This window comes from Achroia grisella, unplaced genomic scaffold (genome assembly GCF_030625045.1).
Source record: "Achroia grisella isolate CSIRO2021 unplaced genomic scaffold, CSIRO_AGI_Agris_v1 utg241, whole genome shotgun sequence".
NCBI classification, from domain to species: domain Eukaryota; kingdom Metazoa; phylum Arthropoda; class Insecta; order Lepidoptera; family Pyralidae; genus Achroia; species Achroia grisella.
The window spans coordinates 1,531,429-1,553,084 of NW_026712734.1; the positions used below are offsets into that span (position 1 = coordinate 1,531,429).

The 21,656-nt window shown below is 30.8% G+C and overlaps 2 protein-coding genes across 3 annotated transcripts in view; one reads left to right on the forward strand and one right to left on the reverse strand.

Moving 5' to 3' along the window:
- The first annotated feature begins 7,488 nt into the window (after positions 1-7,488).
- On the forward strand, positions 7,489-15,745 carry LOC131842539 (germ cell nuclear acidic protein). Its single transcript, XM_059191110.1, has 8 exons — positions 7,489-7,578; positions 7,704-7,930; positions 9,083-9,190; positions 9,320-9,703; positions 13,047-13,263; positions 13,792-14,284; positions 14,621-14,755; positions 15,251-15,745. The coding sequence occupies exons 2-8, from the start codon at positions 7,711-7,713 to the stop codon at positions 15,380-15,382; spliced, it is 1,689 nt and encodes a 562-aa protein (XP_059047093.1). The 5' UTR covers positions 7,489-7,578; positions 7,704-7,710; the 3' UTR covers positions 15,383-15,745.
- A 2,828-nt stretch (positions 15,746-18,573) lies between these two features.
- LOC131842702 (sodium-independent sulfate anion transporter-like) overlaps positions 18,574-21,656 on the reverse strand; it is a 28,808-nt gene continuing 25,725 nt past the window's right edge. For both annotated transcript variants that reach the window (XM_059191280.1, XM_059191281.1), the window contains exons 10-13: positions 21,429-21,602; positions 20,946-21,096; positions 20,275-20,448; positions 18,574-19,038 (exon numbers count right to left, since the gene is read on the reverse strand). In XM_059191280.1, coding sequence (XP_059047263.1) covers positions 18,836-19,038; positions 20,275-20,448; positions 20,946-21,096; positions 21,429-21,602 — 702 coding nt within the window. In that variant the 3' untranslated portion in view covers positions 18,574-18,835. The remainder of the gene's footprint in view (positions 19,039-20,274; positions 20,449-20,945; positions 21,097-21,428; positions 21,603-21,656) is intronic.

Consider the following 21,656-nt stretch of genomic DNA (forward strand, 5'->3'; position numbering starts at 1 on the left):
ATTAGATTAAGCTAACAAATTCATAATTTTATTCAAAATTGGAATGTAACATAAAAAACATAGAAGCTCTATTCTGTTGGAAATATATTTTTATTACAGCTTTTACTGACATTTATTAAAAATTAAAGTATTTCTAATGTTATATTATGTAGGTATATTATAAGGAATATACTATTAATTATATAATAATATTTTAATTGTTATGCTTGATTATAAACACTTGCGGCTTGGTAGCCGCAAGTGTTCATTCCGCATTTTTTTAATAAACTAGTAAATCTATAAATTACTTCTATATGGAGAGAACAAATATGAAGAAGTTATGTAGGTGTATATAAGCTTGATCAGCAAGTAAAACTATTTTTATTTAATTTTCCAAGGAGATATATATTTTATTAAATTTAAAATATGATATGTTTTATTTATCATAAAATAGAATATGTGTTGTAATGTTGTTGTTGTTGTATGTAATGTTTAAAACATTGCAATATCTTAGTTTATTAGTTCACTTAATAAAATACTAGGTAAATTAGAGGTTATTTATAGTTTAAAATTAACCTATTTACTTATCGTTTCTATAATCGGCATTATCTATATATCTATATTTATATATTACAATATAATTATTAATTTGCATACGTTGAAATAAATTATTATGAATTGTTAATGTAATTAGTAGTAAATAATATCTTATCTGTGGTAGTAACAATATTATCAACTGTGGTAATGATATGCACCATAGGTACGCCATCTATCAGGTTTATTTGACATCACAATTCAAGTTATTTCAATAAGTAAAGGTACAAACTTCTACTTATACGTGACTTATCGATGGAAGTTTCGCCTCTTGTTCGGTAGATGTCAGTGAAAATACAATCTAGTGAAATAACAATATGTTGTTATATGTGTAAATAAAAAATATTAAATTTTTGTTTCTGTATACAAAAACTTATTTGACATACTCCTAAAAAATATATATAGAATAAAAAAAAGTTTTTAAAGTAAAATCAAGATAACGAGTGAGCGTAGTTTATGTCATTTGTTATTTAAAAAAAAATTGTATAATACTAGTATTTGTAATTGTTATGTACTAGTATATTGCAATAACCCGCACCAAATCCATTACTTCCATTTCTGTAGGATATTAAAAAAAATCTTGCAATTCTTAGGGAAGGATTGCGTTATGTGTCAATCTAATAGTTGTAATTTTAAGCTGATTTTTTATGGATGATAATGGAATGGTGCACCCGCCTGCGCTAACGGTTTACGCTGGCGGGGCACCAGTGGAGGATGATAAGATGAGCATGAGGTTAGGTCAGTTAGCCCATCGTGATAAATTCACCATGAATTTATCAGGTTTCCAGGGGGAACCGCGTGGAGGTCAACCTGACATGGTACATTGCTAGCAATAAGATCAGCAGTCCACATTACTAACAATCCCCTTCCCCCCTCAAGCTGAATTCTCCACAGTGAGTATAACCTGCATTAATTCCCATCCTTTCATTATTCATGAGCGTCTCATGAGCATTTATCATTAACAAGGACAAGTGCATCATCATATCAAAATCAATATAATATATCAGCTTCGTAAGTAAGTTTGTTAGATTTCGTGATAAGCGAATGAAACGTACCGATTCTTTTGAATGCAGAAGTTGTATTACATTGTATCACGTTGATGTCTTTTATATGCACTTGATCATATACTCAAATAATTGTTTTTTTTGTATGACTAACCGGATATTCGTATCCTATTTTATAGCATTTAACTGTTCGTTATATTGGCAATTTGACATTAAGAAATCAATAATTCCGGTTACGGCGAAAGTGATGATGCGCATAACAGGCACACGTAACTCTTTCCTTTTAGGCATTGTGTAGGTACATAGTAATACCACCGATAAGATGTAACATCATTATATACTACAAAAAACCCTTTTTCTTCTTATCTATTTTAAATGGCTGTCACCAATTATGATCGGTGATTTTGCCAACGTCATGGTTTGAGAGATACATTGGAATTTTGTAGCTGTGGCTTATTTTAGTTACAAATCCAATTTAAAAATTCGAAATCAATTTAACAATTAAGGACACTTTCGGTCGCTTATGGTTGTCATATTTTTAATTGCTGTACGGCATTTCATTTTGGTCACTTGTGTTGAGAAAAACTGGCGAGAAACTCAACTTTTATGTAAATGAAATTGCAAGCACGCTGACGACAGATAAGTAATACCCGTCACCTATATATATTTGATGTTATCATATAATGCCCATAATAACGCTGATGCGTTCTAATTTTCAAGAACTAAGAAATAATGAATACACCTGTGATTTAACTGCCTTATATCAACTAAATCATGGCTTAAAAAGAAAGGTTTTTAGCGGCCGAAATAGAGGAAAATGAGTAGTATGTATATCATACTCGTAACTACTGTATCAAATCAAAGGTTAATAGTTTTCTTACTAATTATGTATTTAATAAGTAGACTTGTACCAGTATCTATTTCTAGTAAGTCGAAATAGTCTGAAATGCTATGATATTGGACAAAACTATCTGAACAATAGTAAACTTACTACTAAAATCAAGTAAACTTTTGAAATGCATAGTGAATTTTAATACTAAAAATATAATTAGGTAAATTAATTCGTGCTTGCGTATATACAGTTAATAACACCTAATTTTCTAGAACTATTTATATGGTACTGTATAATGTTAAACAGACCGAAAATATAATAAACTTCTTAATTCATAGACAGTTACGTTTATTATGTATAAAGTTTGTTACTTCTCATGATATTATAATGTTAATTATTGTCTTGCACCAGTTCACATAAGAAAAATTAAAAGATATACAGTAAAAGAAGCAATGTACACATTTCATTCTATTTAAATTATAATTTTAATTAATACTACTAGTAATATTATCCAGGTAATATTTTAAGAACTGGCTTTAAAAACATGCACAACTTATTGACATCTATTCCATGTTTAAAGGTTTGTATTAAATTTCTAAAGTGTTAACATGGGAATAATTCTTATAAATTATAATAAAACAATCGAAATGCTTTTTGATTTCGCAAAAAATCATTACAGCGCGAATACAACGCGAATGGAAGTAAACGCTATTTAAAATATTTAATTAGCTACGATATCAAATGTATGTCCATATTTCTCTTATTATTTACGAAAAAGGTATTGCAAAGACAGGTTGTATCCGTCGCTAATTGTACGGAATTAGGTAAGTAGGTTCTGAACCTGTATCCTTGCATGTGTAACACCGAGTCCTGCCGTGCCGGTTGCGTGGAGGCGCGCAGGCGGAAGTGAGAACGACCGAAGAAAGTACCGACAACCGGTCGCGTTTGTGGGCCAACCATGATAGTTGCTGGCTCGCGGGTCGATTCTATTGACGAGCAGAACTAAAGGAATGAACTTACCATAGAACAGAAGCTCTCTAAATTATCCCTTAGGTATATATACCCCATTTTTGGTAATTATAAAGTTTCGTTAACTGACTTACCGTGAAAAATTTTTAAACACATTTATATTGGCATTAAGATTTTAGAAATTTCATTTAAATGAAAGTTTGATATTCAAAAGGTATTAAATTAGAGAGTTAACATTTATAATGGTTTACAGAATTTTATTTTAGGCATATACGGTGACCCTTATTCGCTGTCGGCTAATTTGAATTAATTACACATTCCGTTTGATTTTTTGTGGTTAAAAATCAATTTCGAAAGAGTATTTAAGATTAAATAGGTGCAGATACTAAAAAGTCCGGAATTTGTCAACTGTAAATATGGAGTAACTGTCTCCTTTATGCGAATACATTGACCTTACTTCGGAACAAGTGCGCGATTTGGAAGTGTTTGTATTTATGGTCGGTCTATCAATGTGTGCTGTTGTTACAGGTAAAAATATAAATAAGGATATATAAAATATGTCTGAAAGATGATTAAAAAATATATTGTATGTACTTTATAAGTATAAACATTTTTCATGCTTTATAAACTGATCACACATCAGTAAATTAATTTTGCTACCTACCTGAACCACTCATAATTTTGCTGCCGTATACGAGGCTCTCATGGTGAGGAAATAAAATACATGTATTTTATTAATTACATTTCAATCATGAATATATCGCAGGTATTGTGCTTTAACCTTCATTTTTTTCAGTGCTTATTGTACAATATTATATGCATTCCAATTTTCGATATTGTTTATACACTAGTTATGACAAAAGTAAATTTATTTTAGAAAAAAGCAACGTTGTGGGTAATAGCTGTGATATTTACATTAATGACTACGGAATTGAACAGTCTATGTGTATACATTTAGCTATTTTTTTTTATTCACTGTAATGAAGAGCTTATATTATGGGTATTCGACAACATATTTAAATACATTATTTTTGTAAATAGATACATTATATACATAGAAAACATTCGGACCAATACAAACAATCATACTCATGTATAGAAATGCTTGCTTGCACTATTTAAAGATTTGAACACGCTACTATCAGAAAAAAAACCGATGTGTTAAACCGATAAACCATCGAGGCAGTAACATTTTATTGTACAATAAAAATTAAAAGTAAAACCTATTACAGACACATTAACAATAAATAAATATAAGGCAAAGAAATTGCATCTTTTCAAGTTTTTAATAATTATATTCATATTTTTTATAAGAACAAAAGAATTTTCCAAATCCGATTCTATATTTTATCTCATAATTAAAATATCTACTACATATTTTATGTATGTTGAAAATAACTGAATCTTGAATATTTCAACAATTAACTGCAACATGAATAGCATGTGTACACAAGTTTCTTTATAAGTGTGAGTGTATCGGTTTGAGCGAGAGAAAGTCCTCGAGGTCCATTCACAAGCCGCATACAAATATTTGTGGACGCCTACAATACCAAAAACGGGTTTAGACCTTTCTAGGTTTGGTTGAAGAGTCGCGATGTCAAACTACCTATAGACATAGAGACCGAAATAGACTTTTTTTAAATTTCTTTGTCGACTTTAAATTTATCTTATCTGCTTTATAAGTAAAGATTAAAGTCTTTGAAGGCCAATAATTGAAGTACAAATGATAAAATATTATTGAAATTTCAGTAATCTGATTATATTTTTGAATTATTAGCAATTATTAATTTACTTTAACGATGCACTTATACTAATGAAATGAAACATTGATTTCACTAGTATGTGACGATTGAGGTTAGCTAAAACTATTTTTAAAGTATACCAAAGTGTATCATATACCTATATTTAGAAATAAAACTATAATAATTATTAAGTGCCTGTGTTCTAAACAAATATAAACACATTTCGGTCTGAATGTATTATGGTACTGTAATAAATTACTTGCGATTTAAAAAAAAAATGTAATGATATAAATAACCATTATAGAAATAGTTAAAGTATATACTTATAACCTAAAATTAAAAAAGCAAAATTATATTCTAATAATTACGAATATTATTATGACAAATCTATCTACCGTAGATTTTTACAAAGAACATGTTACTTTATTTATAGATGGAATAAAAGGATTCTTAAAAAACATTTCCATGTGCTCACCGGAAGATAAGTTTCCCAAGATAGTAAATTTATAACGTAATTTTTATATACATACATACATACATATAACATAAATGTAATATATTTGAAAAAATATTAAAATATATTAACAATTGAGCATATGTAGGCTACATTATTGTCTTGATTCTCTGTCAGTTTTTTTTTATAAATAGGAGAATAACATAACCTGTATTGCAATAGTTTGAGAACCCGAGGGCAAGCCTTGACAACCGATACATAATTGCTAGTATTTACGTCACATTATCAATTACACTTAGAGCCCGTTTACATACATAACCTTAAGTGAAAGTATGGGGCCGGTCTCCTCATACTAATGTTCAAAATATTTTAAGATTCTAACTTCACACATACAATGCTCACACATTTCTCTGTGAAGACATGGCCAGTCAGTAAATAAGTTGAATAAATTAATGTGTCACTCTGAACCAACCCCTTTTCGATCATAGATTATGAATTCTAATTATTATTATATATGTCTAACATATAATATTTTACAAAAACTAAAATTTAAAAGTAACATGACCTACCTGTATAAGGAGGTATAGTTTATTTTAATCTGTTTATCCGAAATTTCATTAAAGTATATTAATATCCTAGACTATTCGAGAATGGCGGAACTTTCTATTTTTAAAAATCTTTAAATTTAGTTCAGAGGTTCTAACTATTATTTACCATGAAAGATAATCCTGTGAAAATGATCAAAAATATCATAGACAAATAAAATATTCTATAAATTACTCTTTTTATTTAAAGAAAGCTACGGTATTCTACTACGTAAATTTGTGGGAAAACATAATGTTGCAAAATATCACGTATTAAAAGTTGCAATAAGTATATTGGTATAAGTGGCGTTGACAGATTCCTAGAAGATATAAAAAACCACTTTCGTAACTTATGTATTTTTAAACGATTTCTTTACTCAGAAGAATAGTTAAAATATCAAGATATATCAGAATGTTATATTATTTAGTATAAATACATGTATTAGTCTAACAAGACTCAAATCGAGTTACAATTATAACAAACATGGAAACTACATAGGTTGCTAAGCAAAGAAAGATAGAATAAAAATTGTTGAGAAAGGTTTGAATTTTAAAGACTAAGGAAGTTGATCACAGAGACAGTAACATATAATGGAATAGTAATAATATTTCAATTATATTACCATAATAGTAATAATACCGTAAGTACTGTCCAATTATAATATCAATAGTAAAAAGAGTACAATAACTGTAAAAATAATTTTAATGATTTCTTTCTTTCTATCGTTGTTGATTTATAGCAAAGGATGATACTATTCTATAGCTTAAAATAGTATCGTCGTCTTTTAATTGGACATTAGTATTTCTTTATTTATATATAATACTATATCCGGTTAAAAAGAATCAAATAACACACTTGTAATTGATTCTTTGAAACATGAGTTATATTTGTTAGTCTCATAGTTTGTGAAACAAGAGATGTGTATCATCTCCTGCGGGTCGGTTCCACAGACTCATGATTTTTACAGGTAATACAATATATTTCTTTTGGTATCCTCGTGGTATAAAAAATCTATCTTCTGTGATCATAATAGTCAGTGAAAATCTGCGGGTATATCATGTATCCTTCTATGATTTGTATTATATATTCTGTTTTACTATTCCTTTTATTAATTTAGTAAAATTTTATGAATGGTAGTTCTACTTCATGATATTTTAATATTTTAAAAAACCAAAAGTAATATTTTGAATTAATATTATCTCGTCCAACTCTCTGCATGATCGGTAATCTTTGGCTATTGCGACTACCATCACTACTTTCTTCCCTGCATGTGACGTAACTCTATAAAAGAGTGCGCGTTGAAAACGCCGCCGCTATAACGTTTCCGTTCGCCAAGCACGGCCAGAGCGTCCCTAGCACCGGTACAGAAGGACGCGGGCGGATCTCTTCCGCCGGACTCGAGTGACAGTTCGACAAAAGGTGAAGTGGACTAGTGCACGTGCATATGTGTGTGATAGTGATGTGATCGTGGTCACAGTGATGTGGATTGGCACTGTCGCGATCCAGATGCAGTTCGTGTTCATTAAAAGTGATGTTTGTTTCAGATACGAGATGAGGTCGTTATTCTTGTTAGCGGCGATCTGCTGTTTAGTGTTGTCGGCATGGGCAAGCCCCATTGTGAGGTCAGAGGAGCAGGATAAGGAAGTGAGTAGACAAGCGGCAGCGGCTGCAGCTGCTCCCGCCGCTCCTGCTGCATCTGCCGATGACGATGACGATGATGACGATGATGATGATGATGACGACGATATAGACCTCGATGATGCTCTTGCAGGTGGGTAAAACTTTTCAAATATATTCATTTGCCGATACCTCGTACTACAAAGTTTAGTATAAGAAAGTATTTTTTTTTTAAATATGATTATTTTCTTAAATATATGTTTACTTGAAGTTTTCGCGTTATGAAACATTATTAAAAATCATTTATTTTTCAAAATTAACATAGTTTTGATTTTTATTATATTACAGCAGAATTCATTTACAGTTAAATCTGCAGATAGTGTTTGATAAGTGGTAGTACTATTTGTCTATTTTCATCTCTTCTAGTTATTTTTTACCGTTAATGTGTAGGTCTAACGGTAGACATCATGTATTCAGAGGGGCTATATCTACGGTTCATTCACTGCACAAGACTAATATTCTGCATTATTTCTCTATACTTATTCCTATATTGCTAATACGATTGAGAAATATATAAACTATTAGCATAGCTAGGTAATTGCCTCATAAATAGCAATAAATTGACATAAAAGGAGTAATATCGATTTATAGCGATTGCTGTATGATTGTGCTTGTATTGAATGAAATATTTTATGATGTTCAATCACAACTTAAAGTGATCATATCCACTGAGAGACTGTTTAAAGTATTTTCAATAAAAAAGTAATTTTATGGGTACAAATTATAATGAAAAGATAATATTATATAATAACAATATAAGAATATACAGGATATTAGGTAGACCATTATATGTGGTCAGAATCTTATTTCCGAATACATAGTCGAAAGTGTTACATTTGATCGATGTACATTCCTAAGAACCAGGACGTAGTGGGGCTAATGTGAAGCGGAATGTGAAGCGGACAGCGTGACAAGCGCTCTCAATCGTTAATTAATTCAAACAGACTCAATCAGAGAAAATGACGCTCCCCTGCTTTCTAGACGAAAGCCTCGGCGATCAGGAACGTCACGCACCAGAGCGCCGCGCGTGTATGTACTGCTTAACTGTTTGTTTAACAGTTTATTTGCGTTTAGGTACCGATAATAGTGTTAATAAGCCGTCCTCATATTGACAATACTCTAATACGATAGGTTTCTATTATAGCTGTAAAATATAAGTATTTTAATATAGTTTTGAAGTTACATGTGGATAATATTTTGCTAAATTGTGATTATAACATGAAATAAATTTTCTTTTTTTACGCAGGAGATGATGATGATGACGACGATGATGATGATGAAGAAGAAGATGATGAGGCAGATGATGACGACGATGATGATTATTTGGAAAGATTCTTCGATGACATCTTAGGAGGTAATTTTAAAATAACATCTAATCTTAGTAATAATGGTCACTACTTTTCTGGTTTTCAGTTTTCATGTTTAAAAATAAGCAATATTTATTTTACACAATTATTTTAATATAATATGTATTTTTGATTAGGCGAAGACGATGACGACGACGATGACGACACCGGTGTGGTACAACCAGTGGTCGCCCCAAGTGACACAGTAGCCGCTGCGCCCGCACCCGCTGTTGATGAAGTTGCTGCTGCCGCTGAAGATGCAGAAGCAACGGAACCAGAAGCTGCTACAGATAGTGATGAATTAGAAGGAGGACAAAAAGAACCCGCTAGCGCTGAGGCGGAAGCTCCGGCTGAAGCCGCTGCTGATGCTGAAGCCGAGGAAGACGACGATGAAGAGGACGATATCGCTGATGCCCTTGACCCTGAAGATGACGAAGATGACGAAGAAGAAGAAGATGATGATGATGACGAAGATGACCTCACAGACGCCCTTGGAAGGAATATCTCCGCTAAGCATCCACGTGAGTCTAAAAAGTTGAAGGCGAGCGTCGCGGCGCATGCAAAAAAGACTGGAAAAAAAGCGAGTCACATCAGCAAAATTAAGAAAACCAAAGCGACATTCGCCGCGGCCACCGCCTCAGAACATAAAAAGTTCAGATAGTGAGTAGGCGGCGTCGAAAGCCATGGCCAAGTCACGTCACCAAATCCACCTGAGAGACCCTGTGGTCCCCTCCTTTAGCTTAACTATTTATTGACTATTTATTTATTCTATTTAATTTATTTTATTTATTAAGTGCGAGTGAATGAAGTGTGAACGTGTAAGTACGAAAACGAAAAAAGTTTAAGTTAAATTAATGTCTAGATCATGTCACATTGGTCTCGTGGCAATTTATTTGAAATAAATCTGTTGTTCTAATTTGTTGTGTGAAATTTTTTATCTTTCCTTCGAGATGACTTGTGCGTACTATAAACTAGTATATGATAACTAAAAACAAAATAACATCGGTCAGAATACTAGTTGCCTCTTAGTTAATTTCTTTGTCAGCTTATCGAGTGACATTATCTAGTGATATTAATTTAATTTTTATTGTAAAATAAATGACTAGTCAGTGTAAAGTATTTATAAATGCCCTTTTACCCTTATCCATTAGTATTATATTTGTTTATATTTATAGGCTTAAACTATTATTATTATGCATTTATTTTTAAATTATCTAATTCAGTAGTAACGTTATATAATATTTATTTTATTATATTTGTAAAAATTAAACTGTAGATATATTTAACTAGCCTTTTGACCGATTTATCTATATATTATCATCTAACGCACATCTAATCTCTAATCCTTTTCCTCATCCCATCAGAGAAATCGTGAGTAGACAAGATTTAATTAATAGATTATAAGTGGGTGAAGATAGCTATCTATATATGTACATGGGTGCAGGATGCAGGCGCAGCTCGGCGGGTGGTTCCAGTAGTCCGGCATGCATGTATGTTACGAGGTCGGCTACTATCGCGGCAGCCGCTTACTTTCTCGACCACTGTCCGTTCGATGAACCCGCCCGATTTCTTCTGCAACCTTGACACTTTCTTTGACCTTGCTTCCGCTGCACCCAGCGATGACCTTGACGAATTTTACCATCGTATTTCGATAGAATCCGATAGAAAGTAAATCGCATGAGATGTTTACTCTCACTTGATGACGAATTTACCACTAAATTTGCGTGTCCAACGTCCGGCTTAGTGAAAACGAGGTAATGAGATGCGAAAAGAGAAACTTAAAATGTTTGTCGTCGTGAAATGCTGGGAGAGTCGCGAGGAGTCATATTCGACCCACATGGAACTCGTTTGTTGCCGGTAATACATAGTAGGTAGTTAATGTATGCCGGCGCACTTGCCCGTTCTGGCGGTATTTGCTTCCTTTCACATAAAAAATAAAAATAGATGATGCATAAGTAACACAAAATAATTATACCACAATGCTTACACTAGAGATGCCAACGAAGCGTAAACTGATGCACTGAATGTCATGAACAATAATGATTCAACATTACTAAAAACAAATTTTTAATTACTAGAAAAACCCTCGAAACGTTATCCGCACGGAACTCTCTTTTACATTCCTGTGTAAATTATGTAATCTTTTAAAATCTTTCTCTAATGGAACAATGATATGATGAGAATATCAACTCTACATATATATATTAAAATTAATAACTTTTTATATACGCAGTATGCGTTAGTTTTGTCTAACAGCTATCTTCTACCTCTAGTTCTAAAAAAGTGTGTGATTATTATACTGAAAATATATTATATTGCAGTAGTATTTCGCTTAAATATATCTCGGATTTCGCGACAAGTACATGTAACATAAATAGGTAGATTGAAACACTCGTTAATTGCTGCGGAGATTTAAAATAAATATGCTACATAACTTATTTTAAGGATATATTTTATGTAGGAATTGTACGCTGTCATTAGATTTCTTCGAATGTTTGCGACTCGGCACGCGTTTCTTTAGCCCGTGGAAAATAGAAAATCCACCGTTGAGTGGACGTATTAATTGTGAGCGTGTATTAGCATTCAACTGCGGTTACATGAGACCGATACAGTTAGTTCGCGTGCCACATCGACGTGTTTTGAATCTTTAATATTCGATTGAATTGCAATGCTATATAATTATATTATGTCGCTTCGATACCATGAATTGGAACAGTCACTGATTAATTAATTAAAAGTTATTTCACGTTCGACGAAAGAGAAATTTTCATTACAGACAACTCTCTATTTGGTAGTCATCATAAAAATATTTAATGAGTTTCTTTTAGCGAAAAAAGTTGGCACAAGTTGTTTTAACTTAAGATGTTAAAATAGTTCAAAGTACTTTTATGGCAAATTTTATCTGACTGTTATTACCAATGTTCTTTTCTACTCAGGGTTTGCAGGAAGAAGGCTATTTTTATATAATGCATCCAGATAACTGCACCTTCTTCCTGTTTTATCCAGATATGTCGTAATCTGGACTACTAATAGAGGAGGTCGTAACTCTTCCAGTACATAGTGGTGGTCCGGTTTTCGAACTGAATTGTGAATATTTGTATATAAGAATATTTGTGGTTTCACACATGCTAATCGTACTGGAATTAAAAAAGTAATATAACATCTAATTTGATATAATATTGATAAATCAGGTATCATGACTCAAAGTAACTAAATAAGTTTTTCCACATAATCTCCTACTAGGCTGGACGAACTGTATTCCTATATTCGATGAAAAATCATTAAGTAGTAATTTATACCTGGTTTCAAGTGCTGACATAAGTAATAAATAACAGTCATTAATTAGAAAATTAATTATTTGGGTCTAGGTCTACCATATTATTCGACTCCCAAATAAGCATCATTTTGGAAACGTAATAATTTAATATAAGTATCCACAAACTACCCTTCACGGCTCAATTATGTGTTTACTAGGAACTAGCTAATGATGGTATACATATACACACAACCAAACACATACCTATTGGTATATATTCTAAGAGATTATCAAATATATATATATATTATTGAAAAATGTACTGCAAAAATAATGATAAAATATTAAATTTTTATTCTATTATATATATTTAACTGCGAGATATTTTTGATAATTATAGATATATTTTTAAAAACTATACTCTCTCCTCAGCTTATTAAATAGTCTTCAAACTATTCTAGTGAATTGAATATTAACTCCATTACATTTTAGACTTGACTGATTTCCGAGCCACTTACAGTTGAGTAACAACGGTAAATAATAAGTATCAAGCTGCGTCGAAGTACCTCGAACAATACATATTCATAAAAAAATATTAATTATCACAGGAGCTCTATCCAACGAGCCAACTAAAAAACCAACGCCGGTGCCTGCAATGTACATAGTCAAGTACAACAGATTTGTCGACAACATATTGGAGAAGATGAATGATATACTAAGAAAGTCTTATGACCCTGTCAGTGTTAAGCTTCAGCCGATCGACGCTAACAAGAAAAGCTCAAAGCCAAAGGACAAAAATAAGAATAAGAAAAAAACTAATAAAAGGTAAGTTTGACATTTTATATTTATAGCACATAACAATATGCTAAATACCTTGAATAAAAAATTAACTATCTCTAAATTTGTAGTCAAAACAAAGTTGCTCGATGTACTTTTATCTGTTTATCCGTTTAATTTTGTGAAATAGAGAATGACAATGGATAATATATGTTTTATTAAGTTAGATATTTTTTACTAGGTATATTGGTTAATTTCCAATTTATTCATAAGTTATCTGCCTTAAGGATTCATTATAATATTTACGATTAGTGAACAACAGCTAGATGTTGGTTTAATCTACATAAATACTTAGATATAAAAAAACGAAGTGAAACTTATTTTGGTATTTATTTATCTGAATGGAATATTATACTTCAAATAAAGAATTTTAAAAATATACAGATTGCTTTGGACTCATTCTGTTCTGATTTTTACTATCACATATATGTTACTTTTAATATTATTGTCCTTGCGTTGTCCCTATTATATTTGGGTTATATTCTCAGTTTATCAATGTATGTTGTGTGTCTTTAGGAAGTCAACACATAAGAAAAAGAACAATGCTCGTGCCGGCGCCGCTGAAAAGACGAAAGAAAAATTGGAAATGCTCCAAACTGAAAACCCTGAAGTGGCTACTGTCAAGAAATTTGAAGACGACCAAGTTACTGTAGCTGAAATTAACAATGGAATAATTGAAAAGACACAAAACGTGACCCCAGAGTCTAGAGCAGTTAAGGAAAAACTTGAAAAGGCCAAACCTACTACAATTAGAACGAAGCCTCCCGTAAAGGCATCGAAACCCAAACCTAAACCAAAACCACCAACAAAAACGACAGCAAAGAAACCAGTTAATAAGAACAAGACAAAAACACAAAGTGAAAAAAATAAACCCAGAGCTAAAGGAACACTATACGGTCTGTCGACGTTGAAGAGAACTGACGATGTTGCAGTCAGCATTATGTCGGATCACACAACAGTCAAGAGTAACTTTGCAATAGGACCGCTTATTTTGAGAGTAGAGAAAGAGGTATAAATATATTCCTTAAAAAAGTTATATGGTTATACCTACTTATTCCATTTAATTAATAGTAAAAAAGTTTTACCTTCTTAGCATTCCCTAGACAGTTCTAGTGCATATTTCTAAATTAGAAACACATATACCTAATGGTACAAGTCAAAGTCGATATAGTAGCTTTTTTAGAAAGCATAAAGTTAAACTTACATACTGATACTACTTTAATTCGTATAATGATATTAGTATAGATACTGTCAATAAAGCTTGCCTAACATTAGGAGAAGAAATGATGATGATCCCTTAACAAATTACAATTGATAAAGATTTACATATATTTTGCCTTTACAGGTTGGTAGAGGAGCTAAAAAGGAACTAAAATCAGCGACAGCTACAACAGCTGAGATGACAGGAAAACTCACTCTTAGAGTCAATAACCAGGGTGTAGCTACGTTGCATTCCATCAAAGTCCTTCAACCAAAGCAGGTAGATCTTTACTTAAAAAAATATTTAATAAGTCGTTTCTTAGTTTATACTTAGTACATTTTTTATACAATTTTATTATCTTTGATATTCCATTGGGATAAAAAGTACGTAAGTGCTTACTCAAGTAGGTAAGTTTAGTAAAAAGTGACATCTAAAACAATAAACTTTTATGGGATTTACTGTGTTTTATGCATTTCATACCCCGACTGGCATAATAGTACGAGTATTAACGCAGTATAAAGTTTATATAAGTTATTACCTTAATATTATCTATAATATTATAATTTATTAATTACAATTACTTGATTATTACTTCTTCTATCAAACAAACAAATTTGATGAAACAAAGTGTATAATCTACTTTTGTTTTTCTTTATAATTATATCGTCTACTATTTGTTTTTAAGGTTAGATGCTATTAGGGCTTATAGTTAATAACTGTGCTCTATGTACATTTTAGAATTTCTAAACTAATGTAACAAATTTATAATTTCAGGTACGCGTAGATAGTAATCACGAACGCACCCGCGAACTGGCGTGGCGACGCAGCGCGAGGATAGCTCACGTGGTTTCCGAAAAACTTCGATCTGCGTCCAAACCCATGTTCCATTATGCCATAGCTCAATAATTTGTGAAGCTTACGTTCCAATCATAGGCTATTATAATTGAGACTGTATAATATTCAAGAATATGCATTTATTATTATTTAAGGTGATAGTTTAATGAATTTATTAGTTAGTGTCTATGGAGACGTACATATCTATTTGAAACGAATTTTGGTACATTTAGGATGTCATTTATTTTAATTATAGTAATTGAATAAAAAAATATACGATTAAATTGATTGGAAACGGTATGTTGAGGTACCTAAGCTAAGTATAATTGTAATCAAGTATCTACTGATTTATATGATACTCATTATTTCATAGTCAGAAAGTGCATTTATAACTTTACATTTAGTTCATATGGTGCTAAGAAACTATAAATGAAATGTTTAATTTATATTAATTTTAAACTATAACGAATTTTATAGATCATAGAAAATTAAATTATTATTCAATTTGACACACATTTTTATTCAGTGCTACCTTTTTGTTTATTGCTACTCCTGAAATAATTTGCTTATTAGTAGGTAAAAGAAAATATGGCATCAAGAAATGTTTTGAAGAATTTATTTGGGATTATCAAAGGGCTAAGTGATAAAGATATAAATTGGAAATGAAAGAAAAAATATTTTTATTCATATGCATTCATGTGCAGTATATTTTTGGTTATAAACAATAGGACAGTTTTTATATTGGTAACAAAATTATAAATTATTTATATAATAAATTGCAATTAGGTTTCACTCGTCTTTTTTATATAAATAGTACCTACCGATGTAATATGAAAATAAGATTTCTTGTGTATGTATTCAATATACATAAAAAATCATTACAATAGTATAAAATTTGCATACTTAATAACATAAGCTGATATAAAAATAAACAAGCAAAGATACAATTTCTCCATACAGGAGCAGAATGAATTTTGATATGATATGATATGGTAACATAAAAAAATATTAAATGTATTACACAATTAATAAATTCAAACAAACAATTAAATGATTAACATTTCTTGCAAGTCTATTAGTAAATACATTATGTTAATATTAATACAGATATTAATAATTATAAATTTCATACTTGTTATTTAAGTTAAACGTATTACACGCAACAAATCTTAAAATTAATTTTATTCCTGTAACAAAAGTCACATAAGTACCTATACAATGTAAATTATTAACTTTTTGTGCACATATATGATATAAAAAATAAGATTATACATATATTCTACATGTTTAAAATAACATTATCTGGAAATCCCATTTAAAATATACATTATGTTTAGACATAATGTATGTTTTAAATGGGATTTCCAGGATTTTCTAAGCGTTGTATATAGAAGGTAAAGACAGACAGTATATATTTCATATATGCACAATGGAGGTAATATGATGCCACTTTCAATAAGTTAAGTTTTCTCTCATCGGTGGTTATACTCGTTATAACTAGTTTAGCATTAATAGTCATACTGGTAAATGTCTTACTTTGGACTAAATAGATAATGAATTAATTCAGTATTTATATAGGATTAGTCTTAGAGGATATACTAAACCGAAAGTTAGATAGAATACTCTTAAAACTGCTTTTGACAAGAAAGAAAGTCGAAAGATGAAAATATATTTTATCCTCCATACAAAGTGCATAGTCATTTGATCAATTTAGTACGGATAGTTCAAAATTAATTGTAATAATTCTAGTTTGTTTCTAAACGATTTTTTTCCAGTTTAATTAATGGTATTACAGGCTTTTGTCACGATATACCCTATATGACTCTGTAGTTACAATAAGAGGAATTGCACTGTGTCTTATTTTTGTCAACGGAAGCACTTGTTTTATAATATTATTTCTAATACAATTCTATTTTGTACATTTCTTACGAAAGTTTAGCCTCATTAATTTCTGGCAGTAGTAACTTAGTCACAACACAACTAGTGCTTATGTTTTAAAGTAATTTTCAATACCACCACTTCGTTTTCTACTACTTTAAAATAATAGGAAATATAACTAAATATTCATGCAGTACACTTTCATCATGTTACAAAAATAGTACACTTATTTACATAAAACTAAAAGAACATAATAACTTACATGAAATAATTAAGTATCTACCAATCAATTGCTTCGAGAATTTAATATTAAGAATTTAAAGAAGTCTTGTAGTTATAAAAAGAATACACAATCGTACATAAACATGTCATGTTCATGTATATAACATATTCGTACAGTTATCTATTTAACAGTGTCGTTGCGTTAAAATCTAATTATAATTGAGAAATGAATTTAATAAAACAATGCATTGAAATTTATTTGCTACTTATAATTTGTACATATAGAAATTGAAAAATAATTTGAATAAAAAGCGTATCGAAATTTGTAAGTTGAAATTTAAAAAATAATGACGTACATATTTAATATATAAATAAAATATAGTTCCATTTATACAATGATATCTATTATTATATTAATATGTAAATATAATTATATATGAAAGGTAGTTATTGTTGTTGCTCAGTAGGAATACCTTTGCATATAATAAACTTAATATTTTGTAATATACTAAAAAAAATAATCTGTCTGAGCAATCATAAAATTGAATAAAAATATGAATTTGAGAATCTAAGATAGTAAGTAATAATATTGTTAACCCTGAGGTAGTTTTAAAAATGACAAATATATTACAAACTATAAACTCACACACAATAATATAAATATTTGCTAACGCGGGTAAAGCTATATGTTTCGTATTTATAGAATATACAAGAGCGAGATGGCAATCAACTAACATTTGACAGCTGTTCTAGCGTCGCTTTTATCATGTGGAAGACATGTTGAAACAAGATTTAAAGAACTTGTGCCTTATATTGCTCTGTTGTTTATTAAGGTAATTGCTTTTGCTTCTTTGGAATTACCGAGCCATTTGGATAAAGTTAAACAATATCCACATATAATTACACTATATTATTATTGTTATTCAATTATTTACAAATACCTACGTTATATGACTGGGTGATAGTATCATTAATTAAAATACCCTGCATTTAGAAATTACACATAATAAATATATAATAAGTAATTACTGTAGTTGCCGTAGTATAAGGAACTGTAGTATGAACGGTGCAAATTAATTATGTATACATATATCAACAATAGTATTTCTGTATAAGGTATATATTTTAGATTTCCAATTAACTACTTTATATTTAAACATTTATTTTCGAGTGCACTAATAATGTCAAATGTTCTTGTATATATATTACTGAAAATAACTATACTTGCGTTCAGGTACAACACTAGAAATAGTTCAAACTTTTCTTTACGTTGTCATATTAACAATTTCCTAGTTTGTCATTGAAATTCTCGAAAATTCAATAACCATTTGTATAACATATTATTTCACTCGACAATACCCAATCCATTAAAAATCTTCATATATATTTATATTAAAACAATACCCGGAGGATACGCCATTCAAATCACGTGTCATTCACTTCGCTGGGGTAAGATTTCGTTACGTCATTTGCTCTACTGTTAAGTAATAAGGGAATACTGTTCTGTTCTTTAGATACAATTATATCTGTAACTTCGTCGTCTATTTGATTTATAGAATCATAATTAGGTGGTGGGGTAACACTTCCTGTTGTCTGTACCGTAACTCTAGGCATTTGGCTCGTGAGATCTGAAAGAATATGAAGCATAGAATAAAAATATTATCCAATCTCCTTTTTAGGGGGGAAAAAAATATATTTATATTACTAGTTAGTAGACCAAATAAGGCACTGTGATCTAGGCGAATTTACCACGACTGTTAATTGATCTGACTTAATCATTAACACATCAGCTTACACTGGTGCCCTAGCGTCATTCTCATGCATTAAAAAAAATATTTTCCGATTGGATATATTTTTCTTTTGTTTATGCATTGATATTCGAAATTTAAATAAGCCTATGAAAGTATTTAGCTTTCTTGATATCAAGTAAAGAATGACGCGATTTGTTACCAGATTGATCATGTTCCCACATGTATGTAAGTAAGGAGTGTAGTTGAGTTAATATACTATAAAGTAAGTATATTTGCCATTCCCAGTCGTATAAAACACACACACTCACGATATTGTGTGGTAGTAGCGAAGTTATCATAAACTTACTAAATAAGTACATAATTATACACCAGTTATAATTTACTTTACGATTAATAAGGCCAATCAAAGAGATAAAGTTACCGATTAAGATTTTTTTATCGTTTAATTAGGTTTAATTAGCCGTATTAAAACGATAAAATATATCGCGATATTAATCAATTATGACAATGATCTTTTATTAGTTCAACAAAGGTTATGAAGAAATTAGTTTCATATCTTTAAAAATTGGTCGTGCCTAAGACCTATTAAATGATGTACGAGTATATTCTTAATGATTATATAAATAAAACCACTGGGCACTATTATACAGTGCCATTTATTAAAAAAAACTTGTCAATATATAATACATTTTAAAAATATTAGATTAATACGTGAGCCAATGTGTTTAAATAGTTACTAAGTTCATGAAGTTAATGGTCCAGTTTATTTATTGTCAGACAGTGCCAGAGGATGCAATTAAAATAATAAATAAATAACTTTGGCCAATTAACACAGCACTATCTAGTCCCACGGTAAGTAGAGCTTGTGTTATGGGTACTAGACAACGGATATAAATACTTAGATACTTTTTTTGTATACATATTATATACTTAATATACATGGAATACACCCAGATCAAACGATGATACGACACCATACAAACAATCATACTCATGAATAGAAATGTTTGCACCGTGCAAGGAATCGAAACTCGCAACCATCGGAAGTAAAGCAGTGTGCTAAAACGAGGCCGGCAATTAGTTGACAATATTCGTATAAGGAAGCATTGTTACCTTCTAGTGTGGCGTCTAATTCATTGGGTGTAAGTACGAGTACAACACTAGATCCCGCGCCACTGAACACTGAAGCGACACTAGCTCTTGGTGATAACAACACTAATGGTTGACCACGAGACGATAAAGAGTTTGATAGTGCACAGAGACCCTTAGCGGCTGTAAAGTCAGCACCTGTGATAAACATCAACAAAGAATGTATATTACATTTTCAAGTATTATGTCATTTTTAGAATTACAGAGTCTGCTCGTATATATACCATATTTATATATATATCCCACAGCAATTAACCATACGTATGTATAACTCTAGCTGTTATAAGCTTTTTTTTGATAACAGATAGTTTATGTCCATTCTTTGTGATAAATTATATACAGACAGATACACTTTAGGTTTATATTTTTGGCAAAGAAACTGACGATGGACACTGGTAACCTATATTTATGAATAGCACTACAATAACATCACCCTGTAAAACGCCTGTGGTATATGTCATGGGTTGTAATTAATTATGAATCGGTTCTCCGTAACTGCACTGCCATTGCTCACACATCAACCCAAAAATGCTTAAAAAAATTAAACTGCTTAAAGGTTCGAATGGGTGAGGCAAAGATAGCTACGCAGACTAGTCAGTTTAAGTCGGTATATTATAATTTTATATAAGACATACCAAGAACGTATCTGCAGTCGATGACCACTGGCATGCTGCAGCCACCTTTCTTCTTCGCAGCTCGTTCTACGTATTGACGAATATATTCCACACCAGGAAAGTATAAGCTATTGCCTACCGTTACTAGTAAATATTTCAAGTCTGATGCATTCTGAAACAAAATAATAATATTTAGAGATTCAATTTTTTATATTATATACTTTAATTCTTTTTGATAAAAAATAGCCTCTATCTAGTTCTAGCCATTAGAAGTGAAAAGGTAACAGACAGACAGACAGACACACTTTCACATTTATAATATTAGTATGGATGGTATTAAATAGGCTTAATTTTTACATTAGGAGTAATAATTTATTTTACACTAATGAGTGACGAAAAACAATTTGTGTTATACATTGATATAGTTCATGATATTTTTTGTATTACACTGTGAGTTTAAATTCATTAAAAATAGCTCGTTAAATAATTAAACTGAATAGTTACCGTAATAATTTCAGCTTCAAGCTGTGGCCTTGCACTGGGGTATAAGAGAAACATGACATTCACGGCGACTCCGGCGAGGATGCCTAACTCCACTCCCACAGTAAGACACAAGGCAAATGTAGCAAACGCAGGTACAAGGTCTGCACGCCGAGACCTCCACATAGGTTTCACAACCTGAAAGCAATAAGTCACTAATAACCTAGAAATTGGATCATATATGAAAATTAT

What these genes read in the sequence shown, in the direction of transcription:
- LOC131842539 (XM_059191110.1), top strand. Translation starts at nt 7,711, where the DNA reads ATGAGGTCGTTATTCTTGTTAGCGGCGATCTGCTGTTTAGTGTTGTCG. An exon ending in TATCTCCGCTAAGCATCCAC is followed by an intron (nt 9,704 to 13,046) that starts GTGAGTCTAAAA and finishes TAATTATCACAG; the next exon opens with GAGCTCTATCCAACGAGCCA. An exon ending in TTTTGAGAGTAGAGAAAGAG is followed by an intron (nt 14,285 to 14,620) that starts GTATAAATATAT and finishes TTGCCTTTACAG; the next exon opens with GTTGGTAGAGGAGCTAAAAA.